The sequence below is a fragment of the Lolium rigidum genome, chromosome 7 (genome assembly GCF_022539505.1).
Source record: "Lolium rigidum isolate FL_2022 chromosome 7, APGP_CSIRO_Lrig_0.1, whole genome shotgun sequence".
Lineage (NCBI taxonomy): Eukaryota > Viridiplantae > Streptophyta > Magnoliopsida > Poales > Poaceae > Lolium > Lolium rigidum.
Genome location: NC_061514.1, coordinates 332,576,016 through 332,598,590, shown reverse-complemented (window position 1 = coordinate 332,598,590; position 22,575 = coordinate 332,576,016). Strand labels below are relative to the sequence as shown.

General features: G+C 43.3%; 3 protein-coding genes across 3 annotated transcripts; 1 reads left to right on the top strand and 2 right to left on the bottom strand.

The window, feature by feature from the left end:
• Positions 1-2,287: 2,287 nt before the first annotated feature.
• LOC124670309 (tyrosine-specific transport system) lies at positions 2,288-7,204 on the bottom strand. The gene is made up of 14 exons (XM_047206813.1): positions 6,892-7,204; positions 6,734-6,774; positions 6,242-6,334; positions 5,914-5,988; positions 5,499-5,548; positions 5,238-5,327; positions 4,823-4,879; positions 4,354-4,423; positions 3,791-3,892; positions 3,665-3,717; positions 3,175-3,322; positions 3,021-3,105; positions 2,721-2,849; positions 2,288-2,478 (listed from the first exon to the last, which is right to left on the bottom strand). Exons 1-14 carry the CDS (start codon positions 7,124-7,126, stop codon positions 2,288-2,290), a joined length of 1,419 nt encoding a protein of 472 aa, XP_047062769.1. The 5' UTR covers positions 7,127-7,204.
• A 1,348-nt stretch (positions 7,205-8,552) lies between these two features.
• LOC124677854 (4-alpha-glucanotransferase DPE2) lies at positions 8,553-16,016 on the top strand. The gene is made up of 23 exons (XM_047213804.1): positions 8,553-8,735; positions 9,199-9,530; positions 9,774-9,891; positions 10,211-10,263; positions 10,383-10,510; positions 10,601-10,730; positions 11,003-11,199; positions 11,295-11,373; positions 11,487-11,525; positions 11,767-11,886; positions 11,968-12,069; positions 12,229-12,312; positions 12,402-12,644; positions 12,724-12,849; positions 12,936-13,010; positions 13,095-13,166; positions 13,387-13,506; positions 13,641-13,738; positions 14,064-14,223; positions 14,311-14,409; positions 14,587-14,784; positions 15,122-15,215; positions 15,647-16,016. Exons 2-23 carry the CDS (start codon positions 9,201-9,203, stop codon positions 15,796-15,798), a joined length of 2,817 nt encoding a protein of 938 aa, XP_047069760.1. The 5' UTR covers positions 8,553-8,735; positions 9,199-9,200; the 3' UTR covers positions 15,799-16,016.
• A 5,365-nt stretch (positions 16,017-21,381) lies between these two features.
• On the bottom strand, positions 21,382-21,825 carry LOC124670597. The gene has a single exon (XM_047207080.1). It carries the CDS (start codon positions 21,823-21,825, stop codon positions 21,382-21,384), a length of 444 nt encoding a protein of 147 aa, XP_047063036.1.
• Positions 21,826-22,575: the final 750 nt, after the last annotated feature.

Below are 22,575 nucleotides of genomic sequence, written 5' to 3'. Positions count from 1 at the left end.
TCTTCTCGCCGCCTCCACGCCATCTACACCAAGCTCGGCTTCCACGCCTACGCCCGCGTCACCAATGGCTTCATCCAGGCGTACTGCGCCGCAGGCCGAGTCACAGACGCGCGCAGGGTGTTCGACGAGATGCCGCGCCCGGACACCGTCTCCTTCAACTCCATGATCCACGGCTACGCGTTGTCCGGCGACGTCGGGTCAGCATGCCACCTGTTCGATCACGTCCCATCTCCCACGCCCGTCACGTGGACGTCGATGGTCACCGCGTTCTGCCGCGCGGGGGACGTCCAGTCGGCGAGGCGCGTCTTCGAGGAGATGCCGGAGAGGGACCTGGTCTCCTGGAACGCGATGATATCCGGGCACACCACAAACCGGCAGCCCGTCGAGGCGCTCTGCCTCTTCGGGCGGATGATGGAGGAAGGGTTCGTGCCGAACCGCGGGACGCTCGTCACCGCCTTGTCGGCCTGCGCGGGCGCCGGCGCGTTGGAGACGGGGAAGTGGGTGCACGCGTTCGTCGAGAGGAGGAGGCTCCGGTGGGACGTGTTCCTGGGCACCGCGCTGGTTGACATGTACGCCAAGTGTGGCGCCGTGGACCTTGCGCTGGACGTGTTCGCCACCAGGCTGAAGGCGAGGAACACGTGTACCTGGAACGCCATGATCAACGGCTTGGCCATGAACGGCTACTCAGCCAAGGCGTTGGACATGTTCAGCCAAATGGAGCTCGATGGAACAGTGGCGCCAGACCAAGTCACCTTTGTGGGAGTCCTCTTAGCGTGCAGCCATGGTGGGTACGTGGATGCAGGAAGGGAGCATTTCAGCAAGATTTCCAACAAATATGGAGTACGACTAATCCTTGAGCACTACGCGTGCATGGTTGATCTCCTTGCCCGGTCTGGCCATCTACAGGAAGCACACAAGCTCATTGCAGATATGCCAATGAAACCAGATGCTGTCGTCTGGAGGGCCTTGCTTGGTGGATGCCGTCTCCACAGGAATGTCAAGATGGCCGAAACTGTCATAGCTGAAATGGAAGCGACCTGCAGCGGTGACCATGTCCTCTTGTCAAATCTCTATGCCGCAGTAGGGAGATGGAATGGCGTTGAAGATGTTCGGAGGACCATGAGAAGCAAGGGGATTGAGAAGATTCCTGGCTGCAGCTCTATTGAGATGGATGGTTCCATCCATGAATTCATTTCAGGTGACAAGTCACATCCGTCATATGATGACATTCATGGAAAGCTGGTCGAGATTGGTGGAAGGATGCAACAGCAAGGCTATGTCAAAGATACGGCAGAGGTGTTCTATGACATTGAAGATGAAGAGAAAGAGCAGGCTCTTGGGCATCACAGTGAGAAGCTTGCAATAGCGTTCGGACTCATTGGAGCACCTCCGCATGCTACAATCAGAATCGTCAAAAATCTTCGCTTTTGTATGGATTGCCACAAGTTTGCTAAGCTAGTGTCCAAGATCTATCGTCGAGAAATTGTCGTTCGGGATAGAGCCAGGTTTCATCATTTTAGAGGGGGTATTTGTTCTTGCAATGATTTTTGGTAGAAGAGGGATCAGCTAAACCCTGACAAACTGGCAGAAAGTATGTTTTTCTTAGCATGACCTCCTGCTTGCCAGATCTTGTTTACTTTTAGTAGAAAAACATGACCATGCAGAGTTGCCTGAGTCAATGTGTGTAGTGTGAGCACTAAACTCATAATACTTGATAACAGACTCGAATTTGTTCAGAAACATCATGAACTGCAAAATGAACTAATAAAATAGTCCTGTTCCTAATTTCCACACATGTTCGAGAAAATATTAATGAGGTCAAAGAAATATTTTCAGCGGTATTTATCTAGAAGTCTATTGCAGGCTTCTTGAAACTCTGGAACTTTTGTTTTCCATGGTAAGAGCCGCATGGAAGCTTGCTATCTATGTGCCAGAACCATGAGTTGGTTACGAGTTCTTATGGGTTTCACCTCTAGCCTACCCCAACTTGTTGTTGTTGTATTGTAAATTCAGTAAATATGCTACTTAGGTCATAGAACTAACCTATATCGGTATCTTCTAGTTTCTAAAGGAACAGTAGGGGAGAACCCTATTGATAAATCATAATTGTATATACTATTAAGATGGTAAATACATGCAACACAACTCAATCAGGCCGAGTATCTTGATGGAGCTGCGAATGGGGTTAAGAAATGCTAGAAGTACTAGATTGGTTACTTTTGGGTGTGTCCATACCACTTGTTAGCAACATTGCACAAAAATATGTAGAAGTATCAGTGAAACTTTGTCAATGTAGTCCTTGTAAGTGCAGTATGTCTTTGAAGATCTCTGAAACAATTACAAGCAAGGCACCCCCCATAACAAATGAGAGGGTAACTTTTCCTCCTGGAACTATAGGGGATATAGGAGCTTCCAGTTCATCTGAGTATCTCTCTGACCAAGACATGGCTGCAGGAAAAACTCCAAAGAGTACTAGAACTGAAAAGAATACATACAAGGGGTCAGTTCATTCCACTAAAGTAACAAATCTGCACAATGAGTAACCATACAAATGTTCTGTACTTCCTAGTCATAAAAGGTTACTGCAGTAGATGATCCCAAACCATATGATATTTCTTCATTTCTATGTATACATTATCAGTATACTATTTCGTGGATGCAGCTTGCAATGATTCCAGTATTTCTCCTTTGAGTTAGAGATACTGTAAACGAATCCTTACCTCCATAAGTTCCTGCAAAGTCCAGTGCCTTGAAAAATATCTCTGGATCAAGCAGGGACAGAACAAGCGGAGGGAGCAAAGTTACAAGATATGTCAAAGGTTTGTTCTGCCCACTTGGTAGTTTGAGCACTGCAAAGTTTTATAGAAGAGGAAATAGTGGATCAATAGCAGTAAGCAGTAGTCCCAGAAATTTTGCAATTGTTTTGCTGCTTTCATTTATATCTCACATAAAATTGGAGAGGTTCTACCCTAGACCTCTTAGCTGAAAATATGATTTGCTCTGGAAGAAGATACTCTTACAGTCTGCTATGAAGTCTGAGAGTCCTAGAACAAATCCAATGTATGATGTGCCTATTGCAAGAAATGAGAATGCCTCAACGATAGGCTGCAAACAAGAAGTTTCAAATTAAGCCCAATTAATAACACATCATAAGCGCAACTTGAAAATACTTACCCCCACTATACCGTTGCTTGACCTAAGTTGTTGTAGTGGATCAGTAATAGTCTCACTCCCTGCAAGCCCCGGAATTGTCCCCAGGATGACAGCATCCCATATGAGAAACAGAGCAAGGGGTATGGCAGTACCTAATACAATAGCCTTTCTGCACGATTTGGTAAGGATATCATGTGCTTCTGGAAGTCACCAACTTAGGATATGGTAATATGATCAGTCTAACAGACAACTCATGATATGCGTGTCCCTATTTAATGATTAACATAGCTTGTTGTTCTATATATTTTGTTTTCTCTAAGCAAGGCATATATTGCTCTGTTGTCACAAGTCAAAAAATACTGCCAATATCCTTTAGGTTTCATAAGTCATAACTCAAAACTTCTGTACTTATGCAGGAATTGAAAATGTTTTCTACATCCTTTTGCTTCCATAACTCAAAATTGCTGTACTTATGCAGGTATAGCGCACATATTTATGTTCTTGACCTTACCTTACTTTTGACAGGTCTCCCTCCAAATTTGTACAAAGGACAGGAACTACATTCTGATAAGGAAAATACTCAGTCTAGCGCCAAGAAGATTAATTAATTGAAAGTGAATATGGTAAGCAGGATTACCTGGTATACGAATGAAAGAGCAATTATTGGTATACTTTGGGGAGCAGCAGCAAAATTTGTTTCAAGAAGAGAACTCCACTCTATGTTTCCACTTGCCACCACCTATAAGACACAACCCATGTGTTCACTATCTATGATCTTTACTCTGTTTAGGACGCTTCTTGCACCGAAGAAATTTCTTAGTGGTCTTTTCATGTTTTTTTTGTCACCATACTTAATTTTCCCTCTATTCCAACCATTACTGAATTTGTAAAAAAAGGCCACATTTCCTTTCAAATAGGACCTTTTGATCCAGAAGTGTTGAGGATCCACTCTACACACTTTCACTCATATTGCTCATTGTATGCGTATACTTGGACCAAAAAATCATCTCTAATGAATGTTTTGGAACCAAAAGTAAGAGTACGCCTTAAGTAGTTTTCTATATACTTATTCTCTTCGTCAACTGCTAGAATACTCAATGTTTCAAATATTTATGATAGGTTCATGTAAAACACCACATCACAAGTCCACAGCTGCTAAATATATGCATATTTGGTAGCAGTAGAAGTGTAGAAACATACCACAAGAGTTGTGAAGGACGCAATAATACTGAACACCAAAAAACCATTCACGGCACCAATGACCCGCTGACTGCAGTTTTCGATACAATAAGTTTTAGTGCTTATCACCTAATCTGGAAGTCCACTACTGTGCGGCTTAGATGATAAAGTTCTGAAGTAACCACAGAATAAGAACATAATTTCCTATAAGATTTTTTTTATAACATTCACAATTGTATATATATTTGTTATTAAAACCGGGAATGAAAGTTTACACTTAACAATCACAAATTAACAAGCCATAGGCAGATAGGCTTGAAGCTACATTGAATGTAATCAGGAACTTCCATAACATAGCTTGGAAACATGTTGTGGTGAACCCTGAAGTTAACTAAAATAGTATTAAAAAAAGAGACATATGACTTTTAACATCCTTTTGCTGCTACAGAAAGTGTATCAGTTGAGATGATACTGTAACATTTCGACATACCTTCCAAAGTAACATAACCCACCAAAAGCTAGTGAAAACAGGGTAGCACTCTCCCATCTGTATCAATAGTAACATCATCAGTGGCTGAAGATAAGACACTTGTAAATGACACTCAAATGAATTGTGATGACTAAGGACACATAGTAATTGCTAACTAGAACGTACATGCATGAAAAATATTTCTGTGGATTGTAGAAAAAACTAGAGTAAGTTCCACATGAGATGCTTATCACATAATAGCAATCCTTGACATTTTGTTCTCCTAGGGTTGTAGCACAAGGATGAAACATATAATAAACACTAGAGTATTATGAGATCACACCATTATGATGGAAAAAACCATTGTTAAACATTATATGGAGGAATAAATATATTAGCTAGTTAGGAAAGTGAAGATCAAGAGAAGAGGTCATACAGTGGAATGCCCAGTGAGTTTGTTATTATATCTGAAGAGCGTGCCACATACGCGACAAGAAGTGCGTAGTGTATAAACAAATATGAAAAGCTGCAGGCACATGTAAGCATGGTCAGAGTTTCTCCAGTTCAAGTACAAACTTGTAACTGAATGTTTAATAGGTAGGAAATAGGATCCTCATTATGATGGGTAGCTCGATGTATATCATGATCTGGAGTTCTTATATGTAAATAAACTGTAGTCGTATGAAGTTTATCATACCAAGCTGTTCTTACTCCAAAGGTCCCTAGAGTACGCTTGGCCATCGAAACCTGGTAAAAGTAGTCTTCAGAGAGTCTGCTTTGCTTCTTTCAAACTACAGAAGATGCTAAAAATATACAGGTAACAAAATCCATATCATAATATTCCCAGTTACTGCGTAGTTCATGATTTTTAAAGTTAGTGTCGTTATCTATCTTTTGTCGGTTTTAATAGATGGACCATGTGTTCAGGTAAACATGTCCAAGTTGGATGTTGGATCACCATCTGCTAAAGCTACTGGCAACTGATGTTATGTTCTATCAAGTATAAGCATGTGCATGTTTGGGTTAACTTGCCTCTAGTTAACACATTCATTTTAACTGCCTCTAACATAAATTTTGATAAGGAAAACAGGACTGAGTGACGCATTAAGTACCAGGGAAACGCCTCCAGATCCTAGTTCACACATTGTATTGACATTTACTTCAGCAACTAGCAACCCTGTTACAACCTGGACAAAGTGATGCCAAACAGAATCTGTCAGATGTAAACAAGTGGTTAAATTAGATGGAATATTGGGTGAAACTATCAAACCGTCCTATGTCAAGGTGACACAGCAAACAAATATTTTCTTTATGACAAGAATATTTTTTTCCAAGAAATCACAATAACAAGAGGATTTACCTTTGAGTGGCTTCTCTGACTGCATGTCACCTCTAATAGGTCAGGTTTGATAGTTTACCCAGTCAATGACAATCTATTACCATATACATCCAGCAGAAAATGCATGTAACTGCTGAGGCCAAGAATCCAGCTTCTTGTGTGACAGCAGGGATTGCAAGGATGCCTGCCCCTACCTATTGTATCAATATAGGTGAAAAGAAAGGTCAGTTATTTAAGAATAATGAGCATTTGCTTACTCAGTATTATGTTAGAGTAATGAACCTTTGCTTATTCAGTATGATTCTAGAAGTATGATTACCCCAGGGGTTATCTCAAGTAATTTCTAACATGCGTGAAGTAAGGTAACTATGGTTTGAGTTGGTCTTGAAGCTGCAGTTAAGGCCAATCCACTCTCATGAGTTCTGGTCTAATCATATGGCATTGTTTTTATCTGACCAGCTTTCATGTGATTTCTCATCTCGGTGGTGTTCACACATTGCATTTTAGCTGAACATTACCTGCTACTCATCATGAATCCCGCATTAAATATTTCAGCCCTTACAACGTGGGAGGTGAACAGTAAGGAAGATTACCGTTGTGCCAGCCACAAGCAAGATGGACCCAGTGACACTCCCTGGCATCCAAGTGAAAAACAGAGACACAATCCCACAATTAGATGCATCTCAAAGGCAAAATTCCACTTAAAAAAAATTCAGCAAAGCAGAGGACTGCATGATCCAAGCATGATTACCAGGCTCGTGCTTCATGGTTGCCTGGTTGACATTGGAGAAGAGGCGCTCCATCTGCGGTGGTGAATTTTCCGGTGACCGCCTTTCGGTAGACTGGGAACAGTAGAATCGGCGCAGCCGGCTCCTCGTGGCTTGTCCTGTCCTTGTATGCACCGGTGTTCTTGCGGAGAGAGAACACACAAAGGATATCGGCGGTGAGTTCAGTAGAGGGTAGCACTGAAGAGAAGCTACTGCCATTGTTGTCGCTGCCACTGCTGCTGTTCTTGATGCTTAAAAAATTGCTGCTGTTCTATGTTTCCAGGTAAGCGAGCTTCTGTCTTCTTTCTTTCTGTTTATCTTCCAGTTGTTTTTGCTGGGAATTTGTGTGGCCCAGGTGACCAGGCTGAAAAGTTGTGATGCTGTGGTACAGTTGCAGCCAAGAACAGTGTGTTTGTTTGTGGATCAGGTGTGTGTGGAAGGAAGCAGTAGTGTCACTTGCCCAAACTTTTTGGTGCAGGTGCATACGTATGCCTAATGAGTCAATGAAGGGAGGAAGGATCTTAATCTGGCGGGCAAAGATTGCAACTGCGTTGCAGGTATGTTTGGTTTGTACATACTGCTATATTTTCTTTTGGTAAATATGTTGACGCTTTGGACATCCTTTGTAGTTTCTGGCGACTATACTGTTATTATTCATCAATCTATGCACATGATTTTCGTGCAGCCTAGAATTTGGCGGTCAAAGATTTGAAAGTTTGGACAAATTATGCCCACAAGGTGGATTCTGTGCTGTCGGGAGCGCATGCTCTTTTCATTTGAGAGTACTCAATAACTGAGCTAAAAAAACTTGTAGAAAAATTTGATGTGCAAATATTAGAATGAATCACGTGGCAGCAAGTTTTTGTGAAAAATTGCATTGATTTGCTAATAAATATGAAAATAAATTGCGGCTTTCATGCAACTTTAAATCTGGAAAGGAACATGAGTCATTTGCATTGAGATAGATAGGCCAATTTTAGTTTAGAAGTACAGTATGAAATTTATCATGGGTCAAAAATCACGAGATCTGACTGGTTGCTTGCATCCAGTGGTAGACCCGCGTGGCCACGGTGACGTCCAGACTGTCCATGGATCTGGAAGTACTTGTGCACGGACAAAACCAGCAACTTGTGTATACTAAACTAATTCATCCCCTGCTAAGATTCTAGTACCCTAATTTGCATTCTCACATTTTCCTGAATCGGCAGCTCCAGATCCCACCATGCTGTTTACGGCAAAAAACTAGGCTTATCTTCAGACTAATCTTCAGAGCAACCACACACCGACACCCTGACAAGCACTTTAATTACTGCGTGAAATTCAGAAGAGATCAGGTGGTACAGCCCAGATTTGTTGGACTCCTCATCCTTTCCAGATGCGACAACCTTCCTTTAATGGACAGCCAGAGAAAAAATCTCTCTCCGATCGTCATGGGGCAAGTTGCAGCCGTTGCAGAGCAGATCGTTCCCGCTGCATCGAGAGGGCACTGCGGTTCGTCTCGTCTTCACGTGTCGCGGTGTCACCGAGCTACATACGGAGCAGCGCCATTGCCAGCCACACAAAGAAAATGGCAAAATTAGGCGTCCGTCCTTCCGGGGAAGCGCTCCGCTCCGCTCGGATCCAGAGCCAGCGGACCAGAAAAAGGAGCCTCCTTTTTTAACAATCCCGTTCACTGCAGTCACAGGTGCCGCTTTCCCATGCTCACCCGCTTCGCCCTCCGTCGTTAACGTCACCCTCACATCCTCCTCCTCGCCGTCCTCCTTCCCGCACCGTTGCTGATTACCTCCTCGCTTGTGGCCGCCATTGGCGCCGTCCGTGTCCGGCGAAGGTAACCTCGCTCGCTGCTCCCTTCTCTGTTTCTTGGAGCCGTGGTGCTGGGATTCGTTGCCGTGCTTAAGCTCTGAGCTGCTCGTTCTGGGTAAACTTGGTTAGCGGCGCAGGGATGGGGGGAGGGATGGAATCATGGAATGTGGGCAAAGGTTTCTTGATTCTTCGAATCTGGCGGCCTGCCTCTTTTCCTGGCGAAACGGAAAAAGGCGTACTATTTCAGATTCTCGAATCTCCTGGAAACAGGACGAATGAATGTGTGGGGATCACGGGCGTGTTCCAAGGAGCCGCCCATTCTTTGGATCCCGTGATTCAAGTTTCAGGGAGTAATGGCGTGACCATATCATAGCTAGAATTGGAGCCTTGGGATTCAATCAACTTTTGCACCTGCAAATCCTATGTCTTTTTTTTCCATCCATTTATGCATTCAGCTTCTGAACTTTGCTGCACTTTTGTTTCTGAAGATATGGTGAAATCGCTAAATACGGTGACCTTGATCTTCAAGCTACCGTATTACACGCAATGGGGGCAGAGCCTCGTCATCGCCGGCTCTGAACCGGCGCTCGGATCTTGGAACGTCAAGCAAGGGCTGGCACTGAGCCCAGTTCACCAGGGGAACGCGCTAGTCTGGTCCGGCCAAGTTTCTGTTGCTGCTGGCTTCACCTCTGAGTACAGCTATTATGTGGTCGATGACCACAAGAATGTGTTGAGATGGGAGTCTGGGAATAAAAAGAAGTTAGTGCTGCCAGAAGGTGTGCAGGACGGAGACGTAGTCGAGATCCGTGACTGGTGGCAGGTAAAATTTTCCTGCATTTGTTAAACTGTCTTCTTGCTTGTCAGTGTTTGTATCCATGCTGTACAAATAATAGCTACATTAGCAGCAAAAATTAAGCTTATCAATTTAGCTGAATGATCTGCATCTGTTGTTGGTATATTGCTGCTTTCTATGGCTATCTGACATTGTTGTTTGTCAGACTAGTCCTAGAGACTTATTGTTCCTATTTGTCGTGGTTTCTGATCGCTCGTGGTCTGAATTCAGGATGCTTCTGAAGCTCTTTTCCTTCGAAGTGCATTCAAGGATGTCATTTTCAGTGGAAATGAAAATGCGAAAAGAGCGCTGCAGTCATCTTCCCTCAGCAAAACTTTGGATCCTGAAGGTAACATTTCAAAACAAAAAACCGATGGAATGGACTGCCATACGAGAAGTCAACCAACATACCTAGCATAATCTCTTTTTATGTTAAATAGTACTGTACATATTATGAAAACATGGTTTCTTCCTACTTCATTAGGTTTATACAGAACTCTCTAGGCGTCTTGAACTTGTTAATATGTACTATTTAAAGGAATTTTCTAGTTAGTGTTTACTCCCTGGAGTATCTGAAAAGTAAACAAAGAAATGAATTGATTCTGTTTTGATGTTTATATACGTCATTAGCATTATTTAAATTTGACTTCTATATTTTTTCCGTACAGATATTGTCGTGCAATTTATCATTAGCTGTCCTAGACTAGCAGCTGGCTCTACTGTAAGTATGCAGTGTTGTTTCCTCTCCTGAGCTAGCCATAGTGACCCTTATCCTGTTATGGTCAAATGAGGTAGGCTTACTTTCTGGTGTCGTAACTATTGCCAATCACGAAACTTTAGGTCATCGTCACAGGAAGCAACCCTTCAATAGGAAATTGGCGAGCTCAAGATGGCCTCAAGCTCAACTATGTTGGAGATTCCATTTGGAAGGCAAACTGTGTGTTGAGAAAGGCGGAGTTCCCCATAAGATATCCTTGTGCAGATGACTAGTTCCTTAGTGTTTTTTACGTATTATTTCTTGTATGAACACTAACGTGTTGTCCTTAATACCGTCCCACATATAAATACTGTCAAATTAGTGAAGCAGGAGTCTCTTCATTGGAGTTTGGTCCAAACAGAGAAGTTGATGTGGATTATTCATCACCCAAACCAGCCAGATACATACTCTTATCTGATGGCTCCCTCCGGGTAATGTATGCATTCATAATGAGTCATCCATGAAGAATGTGCTAATAATGCATTGGTTTCTTTCCAGAAATCTTCCTGGGAAATTGTTAATATTTAGTTCACCCAATCATTACCATGCTATGATGCATTAAGAAATGCATCATATTCAGTTTATATCTGTCACGTCCTTGCTAGAACCATTACACATCATGTGCTTAGTCAAGGATGCTGAGGATGTAGTATGCATCATAGAGAACTAAGATGTGGGACTAATTCTTATTTATTTTTATCAGGAATCACCATGGAGGGGTGCTGGTGTTGCCGTACCGATATTTTCAATCAGGTCAAATGAAGACCTTGGTGTTGGAGAGTTCCTAGATCTTAAACTTCTTGTTGACTGGGCAGTCAATTCAGGTTTTCATCTTGTTCAGCTCCTTCCTATCAATGATACTTCTGTCAACGGGATGTGGTGGGATTCATATCCATATAGGTACCACTAAGATACACTGCTTCATATCTTTCTCTGTGCTTTTTCTTAAATATGAATTTAACAGAAATAATGGCATACATGTGTTCTTCTTACAGCTCACTCTCTGTATTTGCATTACACCCCTTGTACCTGAGAGTACAAGCGCTTTCAGATGCTATTCCAGGGGATATTAAGGTCTACCGTTGTACCCCTTTCATATTAACACTTATACGGCTTGTCTGTTTTGGCTTCTTGTTTCACCCATTTCCTCAATTCTGAATCGCCCACTACTCAATTTTGCTTTGCAGGAAGAAATTTTGCATGCAAAGAAGCAGCTGGACAAAAAGGTAAATGCACTTTCAAGTGTATAAAGTATCATTTACTTATATATTATTACTGCAAATGTACAATTCTCAGTATATTTTGCCGTTGGGCTAGATGCACTTCTTATCCGTGCTGCTATTTAAATCAGATAATTTACTATATATGAACAACTTCAAAAGTGTGATTTGGTTATGCGGTTCATTTTGTTCTTGGAGCTCTTTTTTTTTTTGCAAATCTAACATTTTTTCCTTCACATTCAAATAGGATGTTGACTATGAGGCATCGTTGGCCACAAAGCTGAAAATTGCAAAAAAAATATTCAATTTAGAAAAGGACAAAGTATTAAATTCTGCTTCATTCAAGAAGTTCTTATCTGAAAATGAGGTATATTCACTGGCATTTCCTATCTTCTCTTTTTTCTACTTATTTCAAACTACATGTGATGGCTTTCCATACTTCCAATAGGAATGGTTGAAACCATATGCTGCATTTTGTTTTCTGCGGGATTTCTTTGAGACATCAGATCACAGCCAATGGGGTCGGTTTTCTCAGTTCTCCAAGGAGAAGGTATTTAAAAGAAATGCTACTTTAACAATCCGATATTCTCAATGAGCATTTCTAATAGTAGTCCATTTAGTAAACTGTCATATGGTCTAATTCTATCTGAGAGCGCATACTGAAAATACACAAGTACTAAGAGTTGTTTCTTTATGCAAAAAATTTCAGCTTGATAAGCTTGTCGGAGAAGATACTTTGCACCATGATATTATACGTTTTCATTACTATATCCAATATCATCTATATACGCAAGTAAGTATTTTCTATTGTCATTCGGAACTGCATACTGAATTACATATGTATATATTTGTTGACATTTATTATTATTTCCTCCTTACAAGTTATCGGAGGCAGCTGCATATGCAAGGAAGAACAAAGTTATTCTGAAAGGAGATTTGCCTATTGGTGTTGATAGGAATAGTGTGGATACATGGGTAAACCCTACATTATTTCGCATGAATACAGCTACTGGTGCACCTCCAGATTATTTTGACAAAAATGGACAAAACTGGGGTTTTCCTACTTATAATTGGGAGGAGATGTCAAAGGATAATTATGGGTGGTGGCGAGCTCGTCTGACACAGGTTATTTAACGGCGCCTTTTTGTCTCTCTGGCTGTCACTTTTGCTTGTCATTTACTCATTCGCTATTAGCATGTTGCAGTTGGCAAAATACTTCACAGCATATAGGATAGACCATATTTTGGGTTTCTTTAGGATATGGGAGCTTCCAGAACATGCTGCTACAGGTTTGGTCGGGAAATTTAGACCTTCAATTCCTCTTAGCCAGGTTTGTTTCTTACCTATTAAACAAACTCAAAGGGACCGTACACCTCTAGAATAGTTTATCTGACTTGTTCCTAATTTCACTTTCAGGAGGAGCTTCTAGGGGATGGTATGTGGGATTTTGATCGGTTGAGCCGCCCATATGTTCGCCAGGAATTGCTGGAGGTAATCATGTTTAAAAAAAACTTTCCAAAAAACCAGTAAATATGATGGTGGCACTACCAGCGTGACATTTCTATTATATTCCAGGAGAAGTTTGGATCTTTGTGGACAGTTATTGCAGCCAACTTTCTGAACGAGTATCAGAAGCAATGCTACGAGGTAATTTAGTCAGTTATACTACCCTTTCATAATAGTTGAACATATGTGATATTCAAGACTGAATTTCAAATCAGTATGGATAATAGCTTATTATTAGCTTAGTGATGATTGCAAGCATATCTATTTTCCGATCTAAGGCATGTGACTTATTTACTGCAGTTCTTTTACATAGTATTGCTTCCTTTAACTTCCCTCTTTTATGGTTGACTCATATGTATAGTTCAAAGAGGATTGCAACACTGAGAAAAAGATTATTGCAAAGATTAAAACCAGTCCTGAAAAATCACTCTGGTTGGAGAAAGAAGACAGTATTCGGCGTGGTCTGTTTGATCTACTACAGGTAATTCGATCTTCTGTTGTGCACCTGTTGTGTCTTCATGTTAAAAGTTTCTCCTAACATGCCCAACTGCTGTTTGATCCATTTTTAGATAACTTTTTTGATAGCATATTAAAATAGATCTCTTTGTTCTACAGAATATAGTGCTGATCAGAGATCCAGAAGACTCTACAAAGTATTATCCTCGTTTTAACCTGGAAGATACTTCAAGTTTTAGGGACTTAGATGAACATAGGTAATTTTTGTTCCTCATGTATAAGTCCTTCTGATTGGTATATAAATTTTCCTCAGGCTAGTTGGTATTGATTAAGTAATTTTGCGTGACAGGCTAACAGCATATGAGCATTGTGATGTTGTGCTGAGTTGCAATATTTTCTTTTCATTCTATGCGTTGCAATATGTATTTTCCTCAAGAAAATGAATTTTATTTTTAGTAAGCAGTTTGCTATCAAAAAAACTGAAATTAGCTGCAACCTAATAGTACTCCATTTTAACATTGCGCCCAACCGAAACATGTATTTCTTTGACTATTTCATCATCTCATCAACGTTATTTTACAGCAAAAATGTACTTAGAAGATTATACTATGACTACTATTTCGCTCGCCAAGAAAATCTTTGGCGTCAAAATGCGTTGAAGACTCTGCCTGTCCTGTTGGACTGTTCGGATATGTTAGCATGCGGGGAAGATCTTGGTCTTATACCTGCTTGTGTTCACCCTGTATGACACCTTTCCTGGACATGCTAAAAGGTAACAATTGGTTTTTGTTGTATATGTTCTTAAATTAACCGTAAGATGTTTATCCAGGTTATGCAAGAACTTGGGTTGATTGGATTGCGTATCCAGAGAATGCCAAGTGAACCAAACTGTGAATTTGGTATTCCATCTCAATATAGCTATATGACGGTATGCTTCTCTGTTTTTAACAATATTTTGCTCTCCTCGTTTGTACACAAAATTTACAGTATTATGTTCATGTTTCAAAAACAAGATTTACATTATTTTATTCTCAAATTACAGTTGGCAGTATAAGGAAAAGTATATGCTACATCAGATGATAAAATTTGTAGGATAACTTTTCAGGTTTGTGCTCCCTCATGTCACGATTGCTCCACATTACGTGCTTGGTGGGAAGAAAATGAAGGGAGAAGAAGTCGCTTCTACAAGAGCGTAATTGGTAGTGAGGACGAGCCCCCATCTCGTTGCACCCCAGAAGTAGTGCACTTCATAGTTCAGCAGCATTTTGATGCTCCGTCAATGTGGGCAATCTTTCCATTGCAGGTACAGACCTTTAACCTGTATCATGAACTCCCTCTAGTGAAAAACATAACTTTTTTCTACATAGGTTTGGTTAAACTTCAAAACTTGGCAACCAATAATTTTTAAAATATTTTGAATGGATGTGTGAAAATGATGTCTATATATCTGTCTCAAAAAGTGTTTTCATAATATAACAAATTTGTAGGCTTTATAATATTGTAGTGGAATTTAGTGGCCAAAATTATCTTTTGGAGACTCAGTTTCCAAAACGTCATCCTTTTATTACTAGAGGGAGTATTCGCATTGGGTCTCAACAGAAGTAATTAAATGAATATACTTGGGATTTCTTCTTTACCAGGACTTGCTCGCACTGAAAGACAAGTACACTACAAGACCAGCTGTGGAGGAAACAATCAACGACCCCACAAACCCAAGGCATTATTGGAGATTCCGTAAGTCAATTTTCTAAAGACTATTCCTGGCACAGTACCTCTTTTTGCAAATTTGATACAACTATTGACATAAAACCATAGACCCATTCCATTATTTGACTGGCGCTGAAGTTGAAATTACTGAACATTTCCACAGTTTAGCATTTGTGTTTATGCTACTGTCTTACCATTTGATGTGTAGCTGTACACATCATCAGAGGTTTCTAGCAGGGAATTTAATGTTTGGGGACATCACATCATTAAAATTCTATCACATCAAATAATATCTCAGAGAACAAACCTGTAGGACACCGTCATTTTCAAACGATGCATCAGCATAGCTTTCTAAGCTAAAGTGACATATCTTAAGCCCCGGACGCGATTCTTATTCCCACTGTATATTTAACCCCAGAAAGTGTATCTTGGATCTAACTTCTCAAAAATATTTCTAGGCCTACATGTGCCACTGGAGTCTATGTTGGAGGACAAAGACATCCAAGCAACCATCAAGGAACTTGTCACAAGTAGTGGGAGGTCATATCCTGGCAAGAAAGTGGATGCTGCCGGAGGAAGTGGAGGGAAGCTCACGAATGGTAAAGCTTAGGTAAAATACGCAAGAACGGCTATCGAGCTGGATCATGATTACAAGTAAATAGAATAAGGTGATATATTGCCGTGTCCATTGAGATGGTGCTGTTTCAGCTAGAAATTGTTTGCACCCACTGATTCATTTGAACACTCCGGAGAATAATAAGTCCTAATGCCATTCTATGAAGGCAGCTTGTGAAATAAATGATCAGAACTCGGTTTTTTCTGGTGAAATTTTCAGCCATGATTCACTTTCACCTGTTTGTTTCTGCATATTTTTCAACTTGTGTGAAATGGCGCAAAATGGAAATGCTGATGCAATGGTATATCAACTACATCGGTGCATACTCCATTTTGCTGGAATGTAATGGTATATCAATCACATGAGTTCATGATATGAGTGTGCATGCTTTCTTCTCCCACTTAACATAATCTAACTTTAGAAAGCTGCCTTTACAATCTTGCTGAAGCGTGACCTCTGAATCTGGGTTCTCTCCGAAGATGCGATTCCTTTTATTTAAATTTGTCTAGAACAAAAGTGGGAAAGTACTGCTGATTCTCCTATGGATGCTTTGCTTCATGATCCCCCTTTTGTTGTTAATAAAAATGCACGAGGTTTAGGTTGTACCAGATTCCAATTCAGAGGAAAAACTGAGCAACCTTTGAAGTTCAGGTTGCACTCAGTTTGCCTCTCCAATAAGCATTGCTACGGCCATCAGCCCATCATGTCCTTCTCAGCAAACACTACTTGTGCTACACTATAGCTTACCTATGTTAGCTTCAGGCTTCAGTGCTCCCCTACGTACTGGCAATGAAGACAGTACCATGGGAGGTGCCGACAGATGGTCGTCTGTTCATCAATGTAGATCCGTACTGACCGCCGTTAAATTTCGGGACGGATGATCTGACGGCAAACGGTATTGATTTTGGTTGCCGACTACCGTCCAAGTGCTATGCACTGGGCAACGTTGCAGTAGAAAAGAACTAACTTCAGAACTGGACATGGTATATCCTGCTGTCTGGAATTCTGTCTGAGACTCCCAGCGAGTACTTCAACTGTTGGAGTGTAAAGAGAGAGCCGCCTATGCTGAGAAATGAGAAGTGTTCAGGAAAGTTGAGGCATGGACACTCGGACAACATCTTGGCGGTCTCACGGTAGAATCTGAATCTGTCGTAATACTCTTCCACACATGGTCTGTTTGTGATGATAGTCATATGCGTGCCTCACATGCTGTCCTTCGGGATATTGTGATGGAAAGGAGCAAGAGCAATCCAGCCGCTGGTTTTTGACGAACCTTCTGTTGGATTTGTAAAGGCTAGATGTGCTTGTCTTCGTGTGATTAGGTCTGCCAGTGCAGATGTGATGTTGATTTCGGTTATTAACTCACTCGAAAATTGATTAGTAATCTAACACCTGCTATCTTTCTTTTTTTCTCTACAGCTGGGTTCCATTAAGCTAAATGATGACAGAACAAAATTTTGTGTCCCAGCACAAGTGTAAACCTTATATCTCATGGACAAGCAACATCATTAGCTCCTTTAATATGTTATGTTTACACACCAAACACCCGTCATCATCATGTTAACCACATGGCTTAGAAAGACCATTCCTTCCACCGAACCCCGGCCCGGTCCTGTGTGTGCACGCGAGGCCACACCCAGCTGCTCTTGCTGGTGCATCTTTCCGTCTCTGACGAGTCCACGGTCTGGGATGGAACGTCATACTCGGACACTTGGTAGACCGCGTAATGCGGTCATGCCATGGTTCGCTTTCACTTGAGAAAATTACAAAAACCCACCACAATTGTGGCTAGGGTTTCAAAAAACCACCACCTTTCAATTTTTTGACAGAAAACCGCCAGTTTGGTCTAACAGCGTGACAGATACCCACCACTTCGTGAAATGACGACGGTTTAGCGCGTTAAGCACCAAATTGACAGGTGGGGCCCATTGTCAGGCTGACGTGGCAACTGTCGAGGCCACCGGCCGTTAACGGCAGGTCGGTTGCCCTAACTGAGCCCAGTTGGACCAGTCAACCCGTTCCCCTCTCCCCTGCTCCTCCCTCTCAGGCGAATGGAGGCGGCGCGCCCTCCCGGAGACGGCGCTCCCGCCGGCGGCGACGGCGGCGACGGCGGCGCACCGGAGGCGGAGGCGGGGGATCGACGTTTGGTGCATCCGACGGGGCTGCTGGTTCGGGCTCGGTCGGCGACCACTGCAGCGGGAGCTCGAACCCGCCCGCCACCACCGTTCCCCCCAAATCCGTCGCCGCCGTGTGGAAGGACCTCCCGGAGCAGAGCGTTGGCGGCCATGAGTAAGTATTTCTCCCTTCTCTGTAGTAGATTAGGCCATGCTGAGATCTCTGTGTGTAGGCTAGGTACATAGAAATCATTAGGGGTTGAAATTAATAGCCATTGTGTGTAATCTCGAGTTCTCTGTAATCTCTGTAGCATTAGCAATATGGGAGAACCAACAGAGGATTCAGAAATGTTGTACATGTTGACTCAAGAGAGCAAGCAGATTTGGGAAGAGGATGAAGCCGATGATTGTGAAGAAGGAGATGTTGAAGAAGAAGCTGAGTATGATATGGACGATGGACCAGAGGCTGCAGAAGCTATTAGGAAGGAAGATGTTGATCTCAGCCAGAAGATTGTTGACATGAAGAGGAAGAAATCAGATCCTAAATTTCACTGTGAAGGAGATACCGAGGAGGAAGACCTCTTTTATGACTCTGATGGTAGTGACAGCGAGGACTGTAATATTCAAGCACAAGAAGAAATAGAAGTCCAAGAAATTGCAGTGAGAGAGAAGAAGAGAAAGAAACCATGCAAGCCCGGGCCGACCAGTCGATCTCATTGTAGTGAGGAGAGCTCAACTCCAGCTGACTTTGTTCCTTCTTCGGATAGTGGGACAGATGCAGATTTAGGCTCAGATCGGCCCCATTGGCGAACTCAGAGAGCAGACTGTCTTGGCTGCTGCTCTCTCCGTCGTTCCACGACGGCATGTCGGCGGCGGCGTTCGCGCGGCGGCGGACGTGCGACGGCGGACGTGCGACGGCGGACGTGCGACGGCGGACGTGCGACGGCGGACGTGCGACGGCGGCGGAGAACGGCGGACGTCCCCGACGGCGGACGTGCGACGGCGGACGTGCGACGGCGGCGGAGAACGGCGGCGACTGAGGCGGACGGGAGAAGGGGAGAGAAGGGGAGATCGATCCAACGCACGGGCCGGCCGGGTCGTTTTGACCTCTCTCCGTTAACGGCCGTTAACGGCGACAGTTGCCACGTCAGCCTGACAATGGGCCCCACCTGTCAATTTGATGCTTAACGCGCTAAACCGTCGTCATTTCACGAAGTGGTGGGTATCTGTCACGCTGTTAGACCAAACTGGCGGTTTTCTGTCAAAAAATTGAAAGGTGGTGGTTTTTTGAAACCCTAGCCGCAATTGTGGTGGGTTTTTGTAATTTTCTCCTTTCACTTGTTTGTTTCTGCATTTTCTTCTAGTACTTAAGTGTGACTCAATGCGCCGAAACGGAGTTCCTGGTGATCAGCATAGCATAGTTTCATCTTCCTGACATGTAATGGCATATAAGCCGCATCGCTGCTTGATATGTAATGGCATATAAGCCGCATTGGTGCTTGATATGACTTAGCTTAATCGAAGCTGCCTTTATAGTCTTGCTGAACCGTGACCTCTGAATCTTGGTTCTCTCAGAAGATGCGATTGCGTTTCCTCAAGTTTGTTTAGATTAAAACGTAAAAGTACGCAGCTGCTCTGCTTCATGATTCCCCTTTTCTCGTTCATATAACTTATTATAGGTGTAGATTTTTAGGTTGTACCAGATGCCAGTTCATAGGAAAACAAGTGACCAACCTTTAAAGTTTATTAGGTTGCACTATTTTGGCTGTGCAATAAGCATATGGCTGGACCACCATGTCCTTCTCAGCAAACACTACTTCTGCTATACTACAGCTTGTCTACGTTGGCTTCAGACTTCAGTTCTCCCCTTTGTACTGGCAATGGGCACAGCAACATGGCAAAGCCACCGACAGGCGACAGATAGTCTTATTGTTAATTAACGCAGATCCGTACGGACCGCTGATAAATTCTCTGACCGATGCTTTGTTGGTGAAGGGCAATTGTTTTGCAGACTACCGCCCCAAGGCAATGCTTAGAGCAATGCTGCTGTGAGAAACAAGTGTGGAACTTGAGAACAAAGAGCTATGGAACTTGAGAGTAAGTATTTCCTGGAACTTCCTCTGAAATGTCGCCTATGCTGAAAACTGAAAAGAGGTTAGGAAAGTTCAAACATGGGCGTGTCATGCGGCACTTGGTACAATCTAGTATTAACTCCGCAACACATGCCCTGATGGCGGGAGGCTTGGGTATGGAACTTGAGAACGAAGAACTATGCAACATGAGAACTTTGTTTGAGAACAAGTTCCTCTGAAACTGAAAAGAGACCTGGAAAGTTCAGGCATAACCGTCATCAGAGCATATACTTTGTAGAGACCTCTTAGCTACGGACCGCAAGTATTTTTTTCACGGAACTTCCTCTGAAACTGAAAAGAGACCTGGAAAGTTCAGGCATGGACGTGTCTTGGGGCACTTGGAGAACACTTTGATAGTCTCACGGTACAATCTAGAATGAACTCTGCAACATATATGCTCTGATGACGGGATGCTCAGGTAGCCAGATGCGTGTGTCTCATGCTGTGTCTTTCTGGAAAGCGTGATGGAAAGAGGCCGAGCAACAGCCGCCTGTTTTTAATGAACCTTCTTTGTTGTGGACAAGCAACAAACAGCTTTGCGCTCCTTTAATCTCTCGGCTTTACACGCCAAACCCCATCGACCATCATCATCATGTTAACCACATGGCTAAGGAAGACCGCGCGTTCGTACGTCCCACGGACCCCCAGTTCGGTCGGGACTCTGGTGCATCATTTCGCCGGCGACGAGTCCACGTGTTCGGCGCGGACCGTCGCCGGCCCGGTGATCGCACGGCCAAGGACGGAATGCGATGCTCCATCACATTATGGCACCGTTTAATTGGACGAGGAAAGTGGAGTGATATCTCCTTGCCTGCCACAACTCTGCTATTGGCACTCTCCCATGTTTCGATTGGCCGGTGTACCGTCGTTGGGGCTGTTGCCAATGGCACCCCACTACTCATGAAGCCACTCGAGAGGTAAAATACACTAACTAAAACCACGATACTTATTATGAATTGGAGGGTGTAGCTATCTCCGGAAACAAGTGGAGAACCTATAAATTTGAGATTAATGTCATGCTTGAATCACTGATGTATCAAATTCTCTTGAAAAACAACCATTTTCTGAGAATTTGTTGCAATACAGACTAGGGAGTATGTGTGGCAATTGCCAAACATATGCTCTGTTCTCATGAACCAGAACAACTCTGTAAGAATCTTGCGAAATCAATCTTGAATATATATGTACAAATGAAGAATTAATTAAGATACTAAAAAGAAGGAGGCGCGCATACGCTTGTGTTGATCAAGCGCGCGTAGTGTCCATGGCTTCTTTCGCCATGGTCTTTGCGTGTTGACCGTAGAGCTAGCGGCAGCTTAACCGTAGCTCGCTCATGGATACCCTGTGCCGAGGCAGTCCTCCCAGAACTTGCGGTCCTCCGCCTGCCGCGCCGCCACCCGCTCCGGGTCCTCCGCCTCCTCGCGAGCCACCGACGGTTGGAACACGCAGCTGTCTCCGGCCGCCAGTCGCTTCTTCCACCACACGCTCGCCGTGCTGACCTCGTCGTCGTCGTCGTCGTCGTCAGCTTCCTGGTAGTGGTAGCCGCCTAGCTCGTTTCCCTCGACGCAGCTGCTGCAGCCGTCGTCGTCGTCGTCGCGGCCGAGGAAGCCGCTCGACGCCGACTGGCGCGAGTACGGGCCGGGGCACGACGACTCCGCGACGCTCTCGCTGTCGCTGCCGTCGTCGGGGAGGAGCGCGGCGGCGTCGGCGCGCGGCCTCGAGAGCGCGTGGGCGTTCGGCGGCGGCGGCGGCGCCGCGTAATGCACAGTGGCCATGGGGCGCGCACTGCGGGGAGGAGGGCACATGTGTGAGCGCGCGCGGTGGTTGTGTGCGGCGGCGAGGTGGACGGGGACCGCCGGTACTTATAGCGCGCCACCACCCGTTTTTAAATGGAGTGCGACCGATCGCCGATCGGGATGCTACTAGCCTACTTTTACCACAGTTTTCCATTCCGCGGGCGAAATAAGAGACACGACGAACCAGATGAAGTAGTTTTTTTATGCAGAACATTTGTTCTGCATTGTTATATGGACAGATTGGATTAGTTGGTCATGTGTTCTGTTAAATAATCACCAATTATATAAGTACTCTCCCTAGCGGAAAACCAAAACTGATCATGGGTGCATATGCACCTGGTATATATAAAACATATTTCAAAAAGTAAAAAAATTTAGGAAAAAAATTTAGCATGTAGAGGGACATATTCTATGTGTACGCGTAAAGTTTCACGTAAAACTAACAATTTTTGTACCATGTGTAAAAAAGACAAATAATGCCTCGAGAAATAGACTATTTTAACACCAAAAATTTATCTTTTTAGTACAGGGCACAAAACATATCGGTTTTTGCTGAAACAACTTTGTGAACATGTAACATGTCAAGGTATACACGAGACATTTTTATTTTTATTTTTTAAACATTTGGAAATATGTTTAATATGCATTTCAAATAAAGGGTGCATATGCACCCGGGTGCAGAAACACCCTGAGACTCTTTTTAATTAGAGCATCTACTAAAATGCAAAG

What these genes read in the sequence shown, in the direction of transcription:
- LOC124670309 (XM_047206813.1), bottom strand. Translation starts at nt 7,126, where the DNA reads ATGGCAGTAGCTTCTCTTCAGTGCTACCCTCTACTGAACTCACCGCCG. An exon ending in TGCTTGTGGCTGGCACAACG is followed by an intron (nt 6,335 to 6,733) that starts GTAATCTTCCTT and finishes TTGATACAATAG; the next exon opens with GTAGGGGCAGGCATCCTTGC. An exon ending in CAAGCAACGGTATAGTGGGG is followed by an intron (nt 3,106 to 3,174) that starts GTAAGTATTTTC and finishes TCTTGTTTGCAG; the next exon opens with CCTATCGTTGAGGCATTCTC.
- LOC124677854 (XM_047213804.1), top strand. Translation starts at nt 9,201, where the DNA reads ATGGTGAAATCGCTAAATACGGTGACCTTGATCTTCAAGCTACCGTAT. An exon ending in CTTCAATTCCTCTTAGCCAG is followed by an intron (nt 12,850 to 12,935) that starts GTTTGTTTCTTA and finishes TTTCACTTTCAG; the next exon opens with GAGGAGCTTCTAGGGGATGG. An exon ending in GTCTGTTTGATCTACTACAG is followed by an intron (nt 13,507 to 13,640) that starts GTAATTCGATCT and finishes TTTGTTCTACAG; the next exon opens with AATATAGTGCTGATCAGAGA.
- LOC124670597 (XM_047207080.1), bottom strand. Translation starts at nt 21,825, where the DNA reads ATGGCCACTGTGCATTACGCGGCGCCGCCGCCGCCGCCGAACGCCCAC.